Raw genomic sequence first — 14,671 nt, 5'->3', positions numbered from 1 at the left:
TCGGCCCCCTCTCTTGAGGCTCCTCAAGTAACAGGGCAGAAGCAGGGCACTGCCCTCAAGAGGCCCTCAGGCTCCCGGCAGGAGGATCTGAGGTCTGCAGGAAGCTTCTTATTCACAACTCAAATCCTACTCCAAATCCCGGGATGGCGTGATTTAAGGGCTGGATCTCCTGCATTCGAATCTGAGCCCTGCCGAGTGCTAGCTGTGTGATTTTGAATCCAGAGCCCTGGCTCTGGTTTTGTCAACTGTGAAACAGTGATGATCCTAGGAAGTACCTCACAGGGTCTGAGGTTACAGTGTGAAAACACAAGGCACAGAACCAGAGCCAGTGGAAGCCTGTTCTTGCCTCAGGCCAGGGGTGTGTCAGGGTGTCTGTCTCTCTGGCACAGCCTCTACCCCAGGTAAGGGCAGGACTCATCTCTGGGCCTTAGTGTCAGGCGCATGGCTGGCTGGGAGTTGGGATGGTGGGGGGCATATGTGGGGAGTGCAGGGCACTGGCAAATATTTACTGATTTGAACAGAAGTGCTACCTCAGTGAGGAGCTGCGTGAGGGTCATGCCTAGACAGGATGCCAGATTCCCTCCTGGGGTTCCAGTTGGCACTCCAAGCTGGAGAGGCCCAGGGTCAAACTACCATCTGTGAACAAATAACCAGTGCACCTTCCCAGATTGTCTTTGGCAGCCTCCCCGGTGGGGCCCATCCCTTTCCTTGCACCTTGATCCATAGGTACATGCAGGAGAGCAGGAGCAAGGAGGGGAGAGAGACAGAGGAAGACACGGAAATGGGGAACCAAGCACAGTAAGGTACCACTACACACCATTACAATTAATCAACGGTTGAAGACTGATAAGACCAAGTGTTGACAAGGCTATGGAGCAGTTAGAACCCACATAGACGGCTGGTGGGGGCACAAACATGGTACAGTCACTTTGGAAGACAGGTTGGCATTTTCTTTAAAATTAAACATGCACTTGCCATATAACCCAGGAATTCCACTCTCAGCTATTTTCCCCAAAGAAATGAAAATATTGGGCACCTGGTGACTCGGTTGGTTAAGCGTCTGCCTTTCCGCTCAGGTCATGATCCCAGGGTCCTGGGATCGAGCCCCGCATTGGGCTCCCTGCTCAACAGGGAGCCTGCTTCTCCGTCTCCCTCTGCCCCTTCCCCCTGCTCATGTGCTCTCTATTTCTCTCTCTCAAATAAATAAAATCTTTTAAAAAAGTGAAAACATATGTCCACACAAAGACCTGTCTGAAAATGTTCACAGCACTTTAATAAAAATAGCCAAAAAATAGAAATCATTCAAACATTCATTAATTGGTGAGTGGAAAAAATATAGCATACCATATATGGAATACTACTTTGCAATAAAAGGAAACCACTGGTTGAATCTCAGAAACATTATGCTAAGTGACAGAAACCAGTAATAAATGATTCCATTTCTATGACATTCTAGAAAAGGCAAACTACAGCAATAGAAAGCAATTTGGTGGCTGTGTGGGACCAGGGTCAGGGCAGTGATTGACTGCAAAGGGGCATGAAGGAACTCTTTGGAGCAAGAGAAACATTCTAAAACTTGAGGGACGCCTGGGTGGCTCAGTCAGTTGAGCATCTGCCTTCAGCTCAGGTCATGATCTTGGGGTCCTGGGATGGAGTCCTGGGATGGGGTCCTGGGATCAAGTCCCACATCGGGCTTATTGCTCAGCGGGGAGCCTGCTTCTCCCTCTGCCTGCTCTGCCTGCTTCTCCCCCTGCTTGTGCTCCGACAAATAAATACATAAAATCTTAAAAAAAGAGAAACATTCTAAAATTTGATGTGATGGTAGTTGTATGTCTCATACATTTAGCCAACTTTGTGAAACTGTATACCTGAAGTGGGTGAATTTAATTACATGCAAATTATTCCACAATCAGGCTGTTTAAAAAATGACTAAAAAACTAATACTGGGAACCTACTTTTGGAAAGTATATTGTGCATCTGCAGGACTGAAAAACATACAGAGGCATGCACGCTGTGGGTGCTCAATAAATGCTCTCAGGATGCAAAAGCATTATGCACCAGTCAGTGTCCAGTAAAAGGAAAGCCCCTCTCCTCTCTCTAGGGCAAGACTGCCCAGGTTTAAGGTTATCTTTGTCTGCCATCTGGTGGCCAGTCTCCATCCTTCAGACCCCACTTCGGGAGGCTCTATGGTTGGGCTTACATGAAGTGGAGGGAAAGAAGGGGGCTTCCTTTCCGGAAAATCTAGTGCCTGGAGAGGGCAAGTTGGTCAAAGGTGGGGCATAGCAGGACTCCTAGGTCTATGAAAGAAGGATACAGTCTCTTAGAGACAGAGAAAAAGCGCTTTGGTGAGAACAAAGAGGCAGAGTGAACACAATTTGGTATTTTTGCATGCTGAGATCAAGTACTGCATAACGAGAGGGTTTCCGTCGCGGGGGGTCGGATAAGGGAAGGGAAGGAAAAGTTTAGGGAAAGCAATGGGGTAAGCAGGAAAACTAATGTGGATGCCCACGGTGAGTTGGAGGAAGCTCAGAAGAGGGTGGGGGGATGGATGGTAAGGAGAATTCTAAAAGGCAAGAGGAGACCTCCTTGGATGGAGAGACCTTTGGAAGCAAGGGACAAGAGTCTCTTCTCCTGAACTTTCTTCTCTTCCCAATCTTACTTCCAGGAAACATCTCACAGATAAACATCTGCATGGACGCGCTACAATTGTGGGAAGTTTGCCCCCTGTCCCTGTGTCACAGAACCACTGAGAATAAAGGCATACTTCAGGAGGTAGGTGGCCGAGGGACCCGCCTGTCTCTCCTGGCCACTGAACAGCTCGCCCAGGCTCCAGGGGCTCATGGACAAGCTCAGCCTTACTTCTCACAAAAAATGGAGTTGGTCAGCTCACAGGACACAGGTAAGTGACCGGATGGATATTTAAATGTCAATGGTAGATGACATTTAGTCTAGGGGACAAATGGTGGTGACAGGGACTTCTACATCTTCAGTAGTTGGTGGCCTCAGTGGCCAAGATCTTAGAGCTCCTGGGTTCCTGGCATCCAGATTTTTTACTGGCTCCTTACAGATATGAGAGCGTGTGCGGCTTGCTGAGAGCCAGGTGTGGGTAACATTTCCCAGAGCACCCTCCTTCAAAGGGAGAGGAGAGGGAGGGTGGGGGTGGGGTAGGGGGAGGAAGAGGGAATGGGCCTGAGGCTCAGCGCTGTGTATATTTCCATTGCGGTTTGCCCATTCACAGCTTCATGGGGGGATTCATTGAGTGTGTCTAACATGAGAGGATCTATGGGGGGCTTGGCAACTAACATGATGCAGTAGGTTCTTAATACATATTTGCTGGCTGGCTGGCTGGCTGGCAGAATGAATGAATGGCTATGTGAAGGAAGGAAAAGCTCCTGGCTCCTCAGTGGGTGTGTGTGGGTACATGCGGCAGACCCCCACCTGCACTCGAGCCCACCCCTCTGGCCCCACACCCCCAGACACAGAGAGCTACAGCTCTGTGTGCTTGTCCCCTGCCTCCATCAGCTCCCGTGTCTTCTGGGGCAGGGTCTTTGTCCAGAACTGAAGCCTGTGCGCCTTCAGGGCCCGGCCCACTGCAGGCTGCGTGTTCAGCTGCAGATACTGCTCTTCCTGGTCAAACACGGGCCAGTGGGGCAGACCCTCGCCATTGGGATTCCTGTAGACATACCCTCCCGGCAGGGCGGGGGGAGAGTCACTCTGAGCCCCGCTGAGCCCAGACCTGGCACCCCAACTGGGGTCAGCCAAGGCACCAAGTGGGCCAGGTGGGCTTGGGGAATGACAGGGGGACGTTTCTAGATTTAGGAAAGAAACTACCTCCCACTAGAGTGTCACCAGGGGGCAGGGCAACCTGGACTGTTTTTTCCATTCCCGTCAGAGGGAGGCTCTATGGGTAACATAGCACTGTCCCCCCTCTTCCAGGTCACCTGGAGATGGATGGAGCGTCCAGCACCCACAAGGCCCCTCCCTGTCTGTCTGGGCCCTGGAGCTGGGGAAGGAGCCACCAGGCAATTAAGGATACATGTACCCTAAGGAGGTCACAACAGAAAAGGGGGGCCTCGAATGGGCTCAAGCCCCCCCCCCGGAGGTTGAGGTGGGGCGTGACATCTCACCCATTTCGAGCAAAGTTAGCCCAGTACTTCATTATCTTCCTGCTCAACAGCTTTTCTTCCTCTGTGACTTCAACTACAGAGAGCAAGAGGACAAGGGTCCACGTGAGGGCCAACCCCAGTCCAGCACACAGGTCAGCCCCCACCACACTCACCAGCCCACATGCAGCTCTTCCTTGGGTGCTCTTGTGCCCTCCCTGGCCTGGCTCTCTGCCCACTCCTCCCACAGCCCTGGGGCGCCAGGCCCTCTCCTCACCCCAACTAGGCTCATTCCTGACTGAGAAGGCTCCCTTCTTCCTTCTGACACCAGAAAGCTATTTAAGAAACAAATATGCCTGCGAAACACGTTCATCTGCACCCATCCCAGGCATCCATGGTTGGGGTGGGGAGAGGTGGAGGGAGGAGAGGCCCCAGTCTGAAGAGTCTTAGACTCCAATTCTAGCTCAGCCTCTCTAGCTGTAAGATCTTGGGCACCTGATCCCATCCTCTCTCTCAGCTTCAGTTTGCTCATCTGTACAGTGCGGGCAATCATCCTCACGCAGGGACCCCATCCCACATTCTGGGAACGAGGAGTCTCTGAGGGACCCTGCCCAGGAACACTCACCGTTGGCTCCCCAAGGGAGGGTTCCGAAGACAAAGAGTAACTCATCGCCATGGTCTGCCTTCACATGGGGTGGCCTGATGTCCTTTAAGAAGCTGGGCCGATGCTGGAACTCGTAGAAGTAGACCGGGGAGTGTGAGCCTAGGGGGTGGGGTGGACGAGCCATGACATGGTGGTCCCTTACTTGCGGCTCTCCTGCATCACCCATGGTGACAAGATAGCTAGGTCCAAAGCTGGTTGGAATCTGAACAATGGGGTGAGGGAGACCCTGGCTGGAGCAAGAGCAGTGGGAAGGACCTGGGTTCAAACATGACCTCAGAACTTCCTAGCTGTGTGGTTCTGGGCAAGTCACTGAAGGTCCTCATCTGTAAAATGGGGGAAATGCCCATCTCTTAGACCAGCTTCGAGGATTTACTGAGATGAGGGACATCACGTGCCTGGCTCCTAGGGACCCAATACATAGATAAGGGTTGGGACCTAGATACCAACAGACCTCACCTACAGCTCTGACCCACAGTTCTGAGCTGCCCCCTTACTGCTCTGGCCTTAGTTATAGATGTACTCACGCTGAAAATTGGCTACTTGGAGTGCAGGGATCACGAAGACAGAGTCCCCCATCATCTCATGGAACTGGGCTCGCAGGGTCTGTGGGTCCCCACTGTCCCCCATGTACTCCTCCATCAACAGGTCAAAAGACTCAGGAGGCAACGTCTACCCCAGGTAGATCAGAAGTAGTCACGTTAGGCAGGCTGGCGGCAGGGAGGCAGCAGGGTCATGTTTGGGGAGACAGACCCTGGGATGGTATAGGGAATGGGAGGAAGGGGCCGAGCTCTGGGGTGACCCCAGCCTTTGCTCATGGGGGACAATGCATGGGTAAGATATCTTGGTGATGGGTTTTCCCTTGCCTCTGGGCAGAAGAGGAGTCCCCCTCCATTGGGGCAGGACCCCAGAAGCCTCACCAACATTCCCAACACTTGCTGCAGAATGGCCTTCACCGTCTCTCTGTCCATTTCCTTCTGGGCCTCAGAGATGTTCATGACCTGGGTAGTAGGGGAATCTCCAATTGAGGGTAGGATGGACCTAGAGCTACGACACCCTGAGCCCTGCACCCTGGTGGGCCCCCGGCACCTGGGAGCTTGGGGCTGGGCCTCACCAAGGGGATGATCCAGCCGTACTCATCACTGTTAACACCAATGATGCTGGGGACAGGCTGAAAGTCGGCGGAGGCCAGCAGCTCCTGGGGGTGCCTGGGCAGGAAGATCCCATCCACTACGCCAGGGATGATCTTGAAGAGCTGAGAGGGCCCACAAAGTGAGGTCCCAGACATTTTCTGATGCACTCTGAGTCCCATTCACCCCTTCCCAGCTCATCCAGGATGCTCACATCCTCTCCCCCAAGAGGTCCTGCCGCTGGCTTAGCATAACCTGACCTCTTCCCACCCAGGGCTGTGAGGACACCAAGGCGTGGAGACGGAATAACTTGCCCAGAGAATGTAAAGGACATGCTCCCCACCCTTCTTCCATACACACGTCCATTCAGCCCAACCTTGTTGATGGCTAGAATCTCCTCTTCAGTTTTGTCCCGCAGGCAGCCCACCAGGACCTCTGAGTCAACCTGGCCACAGGCAGACAGGTTGGCCGCCATCTGTAAAGAGACCAGGCAGGGGCTGGCTCATCCTTCCAGATAGGGGAGAGGGATTTGCCCAAGGTCCCAGCTGGGGGCAGATGCACCCCAAATCTCACAAGGTATTATGTGTGGATTCGGAGGTCTCAGCAGAGGGGCCGGCCCACCTGCCTAGACAGTCCTGCCCATGAGGGGGCCCCTTGTTATCGTCATTTAACAGAGTAATGGAGGGTGAGAGGTAAGAGACGAGGCCGCAGTCTGGCTTCCCACAGTTGGGGGTACTCACTGCGGAGATCGCATCAGATGAGCTGGCAATGAGGCCGGGCAAAAGGGCCACACCACTCTCCATGATGGCACGATGGAAGAGTCCTTGTGACATGGGGGACACGACATGGGAGGACACGCTTGTGCCACCCGCAGACTCGCCAAAAATGGTGACGAGGCCAGGGTCGCCTCCAAAATAGGCAATATTTTGCTGGACCCAGCGTAGTGCAGCCACTTGATCCAGGTAGCCCCAATTGCCGGGTGCATGCTTGTCTCCAGTGCTGAGAGGTGGCAAGGACAGGGGTCATGGGGCTGTCCTGGCTTCACCCGGCCGGCACTGCCCTGCCCAGCCCCAGTCTCACCTGAAGAAGCCCAGTATACCCAGGCGGTACTGGATAGTGACCACCACCACATCCTCAAAGGCCGCCAGCACAGAGCCATCATACATGGAAGCCATGCCCGTCACAAGTGCACCACCATGGATCCACACCAACACCTGGGGAAATCGAGGCACAGACACCATGTGGCTCCCACCCAGCCCAAACTGCACTGGGGCTACTACCTGGACTATCCACCACTTTGGCTCTGTCTGCCTAACCACATGCGTAGAGCTCAGGCGGGAGAGGGTGGTGTCTTCATGACCTGGGCTGAAGATGATCCAATTTCTATCAGGAAAACTGGGCTTCTCATACTTTGGGTCCCACCTTATGTACCAAAGCCTGGCTCCATTTCTCCCAGAACTCTCTCTGAGGTGAAAAGAAAAAGGGCATCAACCCGCATGCACATTAATTAAAAGTTTCTCCACTCTCATTGGTCCAACAGATACAGCACCTGAGTGGGTCTCCTGCGCATGAGTTGGTTGGGTGAGTCTTGGGTCCAGCCCAGGGCCACAGCTTCTGACCTCTGGGAGCAGCTAGGGTTCTATGACCTCATGCCCAAGGGTCAGCCACTCATGCTGGATAAGAAATACTCTCTTGGACCCAATAGTGAGAGGCTTCTCAACAGGGTGCACACTGTAGGGGGGCCCAGGCTGATCCTGTCCCTTCTAATCTTCTTGCAGAAGAAATGGCTCCCACACCCCAGCCAGCAGGGGCCTGGCACTCACAGGTAAATTGGAGCCTTCACTGGCGTGGGCAGGTGTGTAAACACTAAGGTACAGGCAGTCTTCAGACATGGAGGTGAAAGGCAGGGTCATATTCAGCAGTTCCAGAGCCAGTATTTTCATGAGAGTGATGTCCTGCAGACACCTAGTGGGGCCATACCATGGTTAAAACCAGGTCCTGGGCCCAAATTTTCTCCCTGCCACCCTTAGTCCCACTTCCCCCGAGAACTTGCTCACACATGCACCAAACCCCTCTGCACCAAGTCACAGGCTGCAGGCTCTGGGGAAGCTGGGATGGAGCCCAGTCTTCCAGGGAGGCCTCAAGTTTCTGAAGTCCTTGGATACCAATCCTCCTGAGTCTGGGAAATCTTGACTCTTGGGGGTCTCTGCGAGAGCCATAGGTTGCATGTGCTGGCGTTCACCACCGTACTCCTGTACCCAGACGATGTGGAACAGGGGAGCAGCCCACATACGTGCGCTGCCCAAATGAATGGATATTAATTTCTCATGAGAAGGGCAGTGGGACAGCCCTCATCTCAAGTCAGGCTCTCAGGGAACCTCATCGCTCCCACAGAGTTTCCAGTTGCAAGAACATACACATGTCCTTTGGCCGATGGCAGCGGGCCCTGTCACTGGCCCACTAACTGCACACAGCGGAGGTCTTCCACTCCTCAGGGATCTCAGTATCTGCTGCTGGAGTCAGGGGCTCCTACGGGGTTTATGGAGCCAACCCAAGCCTCCCCTGATGGCAGAGAACACCTGACACAACTAGAAGCGAGGCAGATGTGTGTCTCTGCTTTAAGTGCCAAGCCTGGAGCCTGGGCAAGTTACTTTACCCTTCCAAGCGTCTGCAAACTCAAGGGAAAAATGCATGTGGGGATCCACCAAACTCAGAGGGGAGACTGGCCAGGGGGGTTAGATGAAATCACCACTGCAGCCTGGCCCAGGGCTCGGAGTACCCTCCACCCCAGGGACTGGAGTTCCTTGGACTCCCTGCTTACATGGCTGGGTGGGAGGTCCCATCCTTTACACCACTCCAAGGTTCAGGAGGCTCAGGGGGTGCAAATCGCAGGGGCCCTAGAGGCGGCTTGGCAAAGGGAATTCCCAGGAAGGTGTGGACTCCCACATCAGTGTCTTTCACATGGATGAGGCTCCCCCGCACCTGCCCCGTGTGTGTGGTCCGGATGGGGCTGGCAGATTCCTGGCCTGTGAGCAGAGAAATGGACATCAGGCTGAGTCTACCCATCAGCTGCCCTCCCAGGCTACTGATGTTGCCCACTGCTTCCTGTCCTCAGCTCAAGGGACTCTGGTCTACAAACACTTGCTTTTCAAATTTCCTGCCTTTAACCCTGTGTGTCCACCCTCCCCCCACTCCTACCCACTCCCTCAACTCTCTTTGCTGGGTCTGGCCCCAGCCTTTTCCACTACACTCAGTGAGGCTTCCTGGGACCTGGCACCATGGTTGACCCCAGGAGCTTCAAACAAATGGTCACATAAGCTTGAAGGGGTAAGAGTGTCCTTTCTGCTGACTGTGTCACATGAGGCAGTAGGAGAACTGTGGGAACTGGACACCCCAGGCTCCTGTCCTTAGGGATCTCATGCTCTAGGTGGCAAGTAATGACATAAAGAAAGCATCTTTCAAACCAAGAGTGATGATGTGGTGAGGAGAGCTACGAAAATGAGGCACCACTGTAACTAGAAGGTAAGAAGCACCACCTGCCTTACCATGGGGATCAGGGAAGGAGGAAGTAACTGAAAGTTGCCTAACACAAGGAGCCCAGGATATTCTTAACACACAAAGAAGTTCTACAAAGGAGTAAGAAATGTGTCAGCTGCGCATATTTGATGAAAGAATATGAAATGGTGAGGGAATATGTTCAGACAGAGTAAGAGATACAAATAAACGGGTCCTACGCCAAGGAAGAAATGTTCAGCTCTCTCATGCTAAGAGAAATGTTCACTGAAATCTGACTGTTATGTCAAAGCAAGACAATCAGATGACGTATGCTTTCTGATGGAAGTCCATAGCCCCCATGAAGTAGTCTTGCTCCAAAACACAAAGCAGAACCTGAAACTGAAATCTGACCAAGCCTCTAGAATATAAATATATGAATACAAGTGTACAGGCATACCAGGGGTAGAGAAACAGTTAAACGACACCATATGGATGTAATCAGCAAAGCCCAAGTTCTGGGATCCTCTCCAGAACGAATAACCTGGTTTCTTCGATATAAAAACAAAATCACAAGGAAAATAAAAGAGAGGCAGAGGAAGACTGAAGATTCAAAGAGATTCACATAAAAAAGGCTGATAATAACACATGTTGATAAGCATGTAGAAAAACTGGAAACTTCACACCTTGCTGGTGAGAAGGTAAAGTGGTGCAGCTGTTTTGGAAAGCAATCTGGCAGTTCTTCAAAAAGTTAAACATAGGGGGGCGCCTGGGTGGCACAGCGGTTAAGCGTCTGCCTTCAGCTCAGGGCGTGATCCCGGCGTTATGGGATCGAGCCCCACATCAGGCTCCTCTGCTAGGAGCCTGCTTCTTCCTCTCCCACTCCCCCTGCTTGTGTTCCCTCTCTCGTTGGCTGTCTCTATCTCTGTCAAATAAATAAATAAAATCTTAAAAAAAAAAAAGTTAAACATAGATTTACCATATGAACCAGCAATTCTACTTCTAGGTAAACCCAAGAGAACTGAAAACATACTTCCACACAAAAATTTGCACGTGAATGCTCATAGCAGGATTATTTATAATAGCCAAAAAGTGGAAACAATCCAAATGTCCATCAACTGATAAATGGATCAATAAAATGTATATATCTATACAATGGAATATCATTCAGCAATACGGAGAAAAGAGTACTGAACATGCTATGACATGGATGAACCTTAAAAACCTTACGCTCAGTTAAAGAAGTTCGTCACAAAGGATCACACATTGGATGATTTCATTTATAAGAAATGCCCAGAACTGGCATATCCATAGAGACAAAAAGCAGATTGGGGGTTGCCTAGGGCTCAAGGTGGGGGAAAGGAGGAATCGATGTGGTGAACTCTGTGAATACACTAAAAACCATTGAATTGTATACTTTAAACAGGTGAATGGTATGCTATGTGGATTATATCTCAAAGCTGTTCTAAGCCACACATCTACCAATTTTCAAAGTAAGGACCTTATTTGAATCCTGATTTTTAAAAAACCTGTAAGTATCGCTTATGAGATAATACAAAACAAGAACATTTGACTAGATACTTGATTGCATTAAGAAATCATGATATTGTTATATGCGTATATATTCCTTTTCTCTTAATAGGACAAAAACATCTACAGATGATATAATGTCTGGGATTTGCTTCAAATAATGGTGCAAGGGAGAGATGGTAGTCTAGACAAAACAAGGCTGCTCAGGTCTTGACAATCATTAAAGGCAGGTCATGGATTCAGTGGGTGTGTTATACTGTTCTACCGCAGACCGGAAACCCTTTGGTGCTGTGTGGCTGCGGGCAGCCCCGACCCTCTCTATCCCTCGGGGTGCAGGGAGGTCAGCAGTCAGGCTCCCACTGCGCCTGGTATGTCATCTCCACGGGCTCCTGCCTGCCTGGAGCTTTCCTTCTACAGTCCAGTTTCTACTTCTGAAGAATTTGGCCTATCTGAGCCTGGTTCCATAATAAAAAGTAACCCTCCCCCCCCCCAAAAAAAAACCAGCCTCAGGGATTTATACTACCTACAGATCAAAGACAACAGGGGATGATGAGGGGCCTTGAAGGTAGAGCCAAGAAACTGAGTCCTGAAAGCAAGGAGGAGCTCTCAGGATGAGCAGTCACACCTCCCTGCCTTTCCTCATGCGGTTCCCTTCACCCTGAACGAAGATCATCCCCATTTCTACGTCTGTGGGCATCCTGATCATGCACCTCCTCACAGATGCTCTCCCGGGTCCCCCAGTCACAGCTTATCGCTCCCACTCTCCAGCCCCGAATACCTTTATCAAGCCTGTGACCGTAAGGACAATGAACGCAGTGACTCCAGTTCTGAGGAGAGGGTTGTTGGTATTGTGGAGGGCCTGCCAAAGCCTCGCGGCCCCTTCTGAGGAAGCCCAAGGGGGCCCGGGTAGAGGGGAAGTGGCCATGCCAGTGCCTGTTTGTCACTGGTTTTTGCATGTTCAGTCCCACTCTCCTGCCAGACCCGCCTTTCCCTTCCCAGCTCGCCCGACTATTCCCTGCTCAGATCACCTGTTGGATCAACACTGATGCACGTGCTTAATGCCACAGTGTGGGTAAGGCCAGAGTCAGCAGCCACTCACAGGCTCCACGGAGGGCAACTGAGCAATGTCTTTCCAAGCCAAAGGCCTACCCTTCTCCCCAGTAACATGCTGTCTACACACAATTCCTTGCCAGGTGGAATATCTGTCCACGTAACTCACTGCGGCCACTGGCTTCCAGTGCCTGAAGGTTGTTATGGCAAAGGACAGAAACTGTTGAAATGTCCCTGATCAGAGGCCAGTTACATCAAGGATGCTTCCTCCTTGAGCAGACACCCTTGCATGAAACACTATGAGGAAGCTCTACCATGTACAGATGTGGGGAGGTCGCCCCTGTGTCAGGAAGTGATGAAAACCAAGGATGTGTGCACACATCCATTCTTGGGTGAACTCCTGAGCACTGTGTAGAAAGTTCTGGGGGAGGGAGCCAGGACGGGATGGGACAGGAGAGGATCAGACGTATCACCTGTGTCCTCTTATGGCTTTCCGTTTTTTCTTTTCGAATGTGGGTCCAATCTGAAATATTAACATTTTTTAAAGGGAGGTATCAGCAAGGCCTAGCAAATTGTCCTGCTGGAGGGTCTCAGTGACCTCTGAGAGCCTGGTGAGCAGCTGGTAAGGGCAGAAGCCCCTTGGGGTGGGCCATGTGGAAGGGATTAATGTGGATGTCTCCAGGGCAGATTGGCCTGGGAAGGGTGAGGGTAGTCAGGTCTCACAGGTAGGGTCATGTGGGGTGAGGGGATCACACTGGCAAGAGGGGGCACAGGAGCAGCGGAAGCCCCAGGCATGGTGCCGGAATAGCCTGAGCCACTGGTAACAGCCAGGAGAACCAGGAAGCTGACACCAAGTGCAATCACTTTTGCTCTGGAGGCCAAAAGGTGCCCTCGCCCCAGATGGGTGGATGGGGTGAACAGAAGGATAAGACAGACAGGCTTTAGGAGGCAGGGGTGGGGGCTTGCACGGCCAGATTCCCGAAGAGCCGGTAATCTTGAATGGGGCCCCTTTGGAAGGGCATTCAGCAGGGGCCAGGACACGCTTCTGGCCAAGGGCGCCTCACTCAGAGCCAAACAGTGGCAAGAAGATAGTTATTGTTACTTTTCACAGGCAGCGCTAGCTCTACCACAAACACTAAGAAGGAAATGTCCTGCATTAGGACCCCTACTCCCACCTGCCTCGCCAGGCCGCACTCTGAGCTCCTGGCCTCGCTTGCCCCTCCCTATGTACTGTGTGACCTCGGTCAGCCCCGACTCTCTCTGCACCTCAGGGGACCCACCCAGAGGTTTCGAAGCATTGGGTCAGGTGCAAGTTTCCCCATACTGTGCTTCTCCACCCTCACCCACCTCCCTGGGGCCTTCCCTCCCGCAACCTCAGGTCCTGCCTCTGCAGAATCTGGCGAGTCCATCCCCAGTCCTTGCCCCGGCTCCAGGGAGCCTCACCCAGGCCCAGGACGAGGAAAGGTAGGAGCCCACAGACCACGGCGTTCAGCCACCGGCGAAGTCGGTCCAGCAGCATGGTCTATTCGCAGCACACTGCTATTTTTCAAAGACTTCCCAGGGGCCCATCCAGCGGCAGTTCAGGGAGTGTCTCGACCAGGTCCAGAGTTTGGACTGGGCTGGGGGTAGGCGGGGCGAGCTGGGAAGGGAAAGGCAAGCTGGGAAGGGAAAGCCAGGCGAGCCTGAACTGGCAAAAACAGTGACAGGCGGGCACTGGCGTGGCCACTTCCTCTTTACCCGGGCCCCTTTGGGCTTCCTCAGAAGGGGCTGCGAGGAAGTTTGGCAGTCCCTCCGCAATACCAACGACTCTCTCCTCAAAACTGGAGTCACTGCGTTCACTGTCCTCACGGTCACAGTCCTGATAAGGGTATTCAGGGCTAGAGAGTGGAAGCGATAAGCTGTGACTGGGGGACCCGGGAGAGCATCTGTGAGGAGATGCACGATCAGGATGCCCACAGATGTAGAAATGGGAATGATCTTCGTTCAGGGTGAAGGGAACCGCATGAGGAAAGGCAGGGAGGTGTGACTGCTCATCCTGAGAGCTCCTCCTTGCTTTCAGGACTCAGTTTCTGGGTGCACCTCAAGGCCCCTTATGCCCTATTTTTCCTAATCTGAGGGTCTCCGTGGGCCTCCTCCCAATTCAGCCACAGCCTGCCTTTTGAAATGCACCCGTGACGGTGGCATTATCTAAAGGGCAACCCCAACCCAATCCCGTGGCTTTCCCTCTCCCCACCTCCCACAAAGATCGAGCTCAAGGTCATTGATCTATTTGACAAGCATTTTAAGAGCGCCTGCGGGTCCGTGTGCTAGGGACTCGGCAGGACACTCTGGGGCCCTAGGTGGAACGGGCGATGCAGGTGTCACCGGGAGGCTCCGAAATGCAGCTAACAGTGCCAAGACAGAGAACCCTTGGTACGCGGGGACCTGCCCAGCCTGAGGACAGACTTCCTGGAGGAAGATACGCCTGGCCGGTGTTTAGTGTCCCCGAGAGCCAGCCGTGGCCTCCGCTGTCCAGCAACTACGGGCTCGAACGGCCCGGACCGCTCGAGTGGCTTCTCTGTGTATTCGCCTGGGCAGTCTGCATTTTCCCGGGTTAATTTACAGAGGGCACGGAGGGCCACTCCCCCCAAACCCCAGGTCGAGTACGGGCGGTGCAGCATGTCCCTAAAGCGAGCCCGTCGCCACGCCACGCCCCCTGCCCCTTC

At 52.8% G+C, this 14,671-nt stretch overlaps 1 protein-coding gene across 3 annotated transcripts; it reads right to left on the bottom strand.

The window, feature by feature from the left end:
- Positions 1-1,252: 1,252 nt before the first annotated feature.
- CES2 (carboxylesterase 2) lies at positions 1,253-14,594 on the bottom strand. Of its 3 annotated transcripts, none has more exons than XM_045814962.2 (12): positions 13,410-13,693; positions 8,716-8,920; positions 7,718-7,859; positions 6,975-7,108; positions 6,635-6,893; positions 6,271-6,369; positions 5,879-6,019; positions 5,685-5,765; positions 5,292-5,436; positions 4,729-4,866; positions 4,128-4,200; positions 1,253-3,673 (listed from the first exon to the last, which is right to left on the bottom strand). In XM_045814962.2, the coding sequence occupies exons 1-12, from the start codon at positions 13,483-13,485 to the stop codon at positions 3,487-3,489; spliced, it is 1,680 nt and encodes a 559-aa protein (XP_045670918.1). In that variant the 5' UTR covers positions 13,486-13,693; the 3' UTR covers positions 1,253-3,486. The 3 variants fall into 3 exon arrangements, with proteins under 3 accessions (XP_045670918.1, XP_045670921.1, XP_045670920.1); XM_045814965.2 differs by having other exon boundaries at positions 13,447-13,693; XM_045814964.2 differs by lacking the exon at positions 5,879-6,019 and having other exon boundaries at positions 13,410-14,594.
- Between the last annotated feature and the right edge of the window lie 77 nt (positions 14,595-14,671).

The sequence above is a fragment of the Ursus americanus genome, chromosome 21 (genome assembly GCF_024610735.1).
Source record: "Ursus americanus isolate L20-20 chromosome 21, mUrsAme1.1.p, whole genome shotgun sequence".
NCBI lineage: Eukaryota > Metazoa > Chordata > Mammalia > Carnivora > Ursidae > Ursus > Ursus americanus.
The sequence above is the reverse complement of the archived record's forward strand: the minus strand, read 5'-3'. Positions and strand labels throughout refer to the sequence as shown.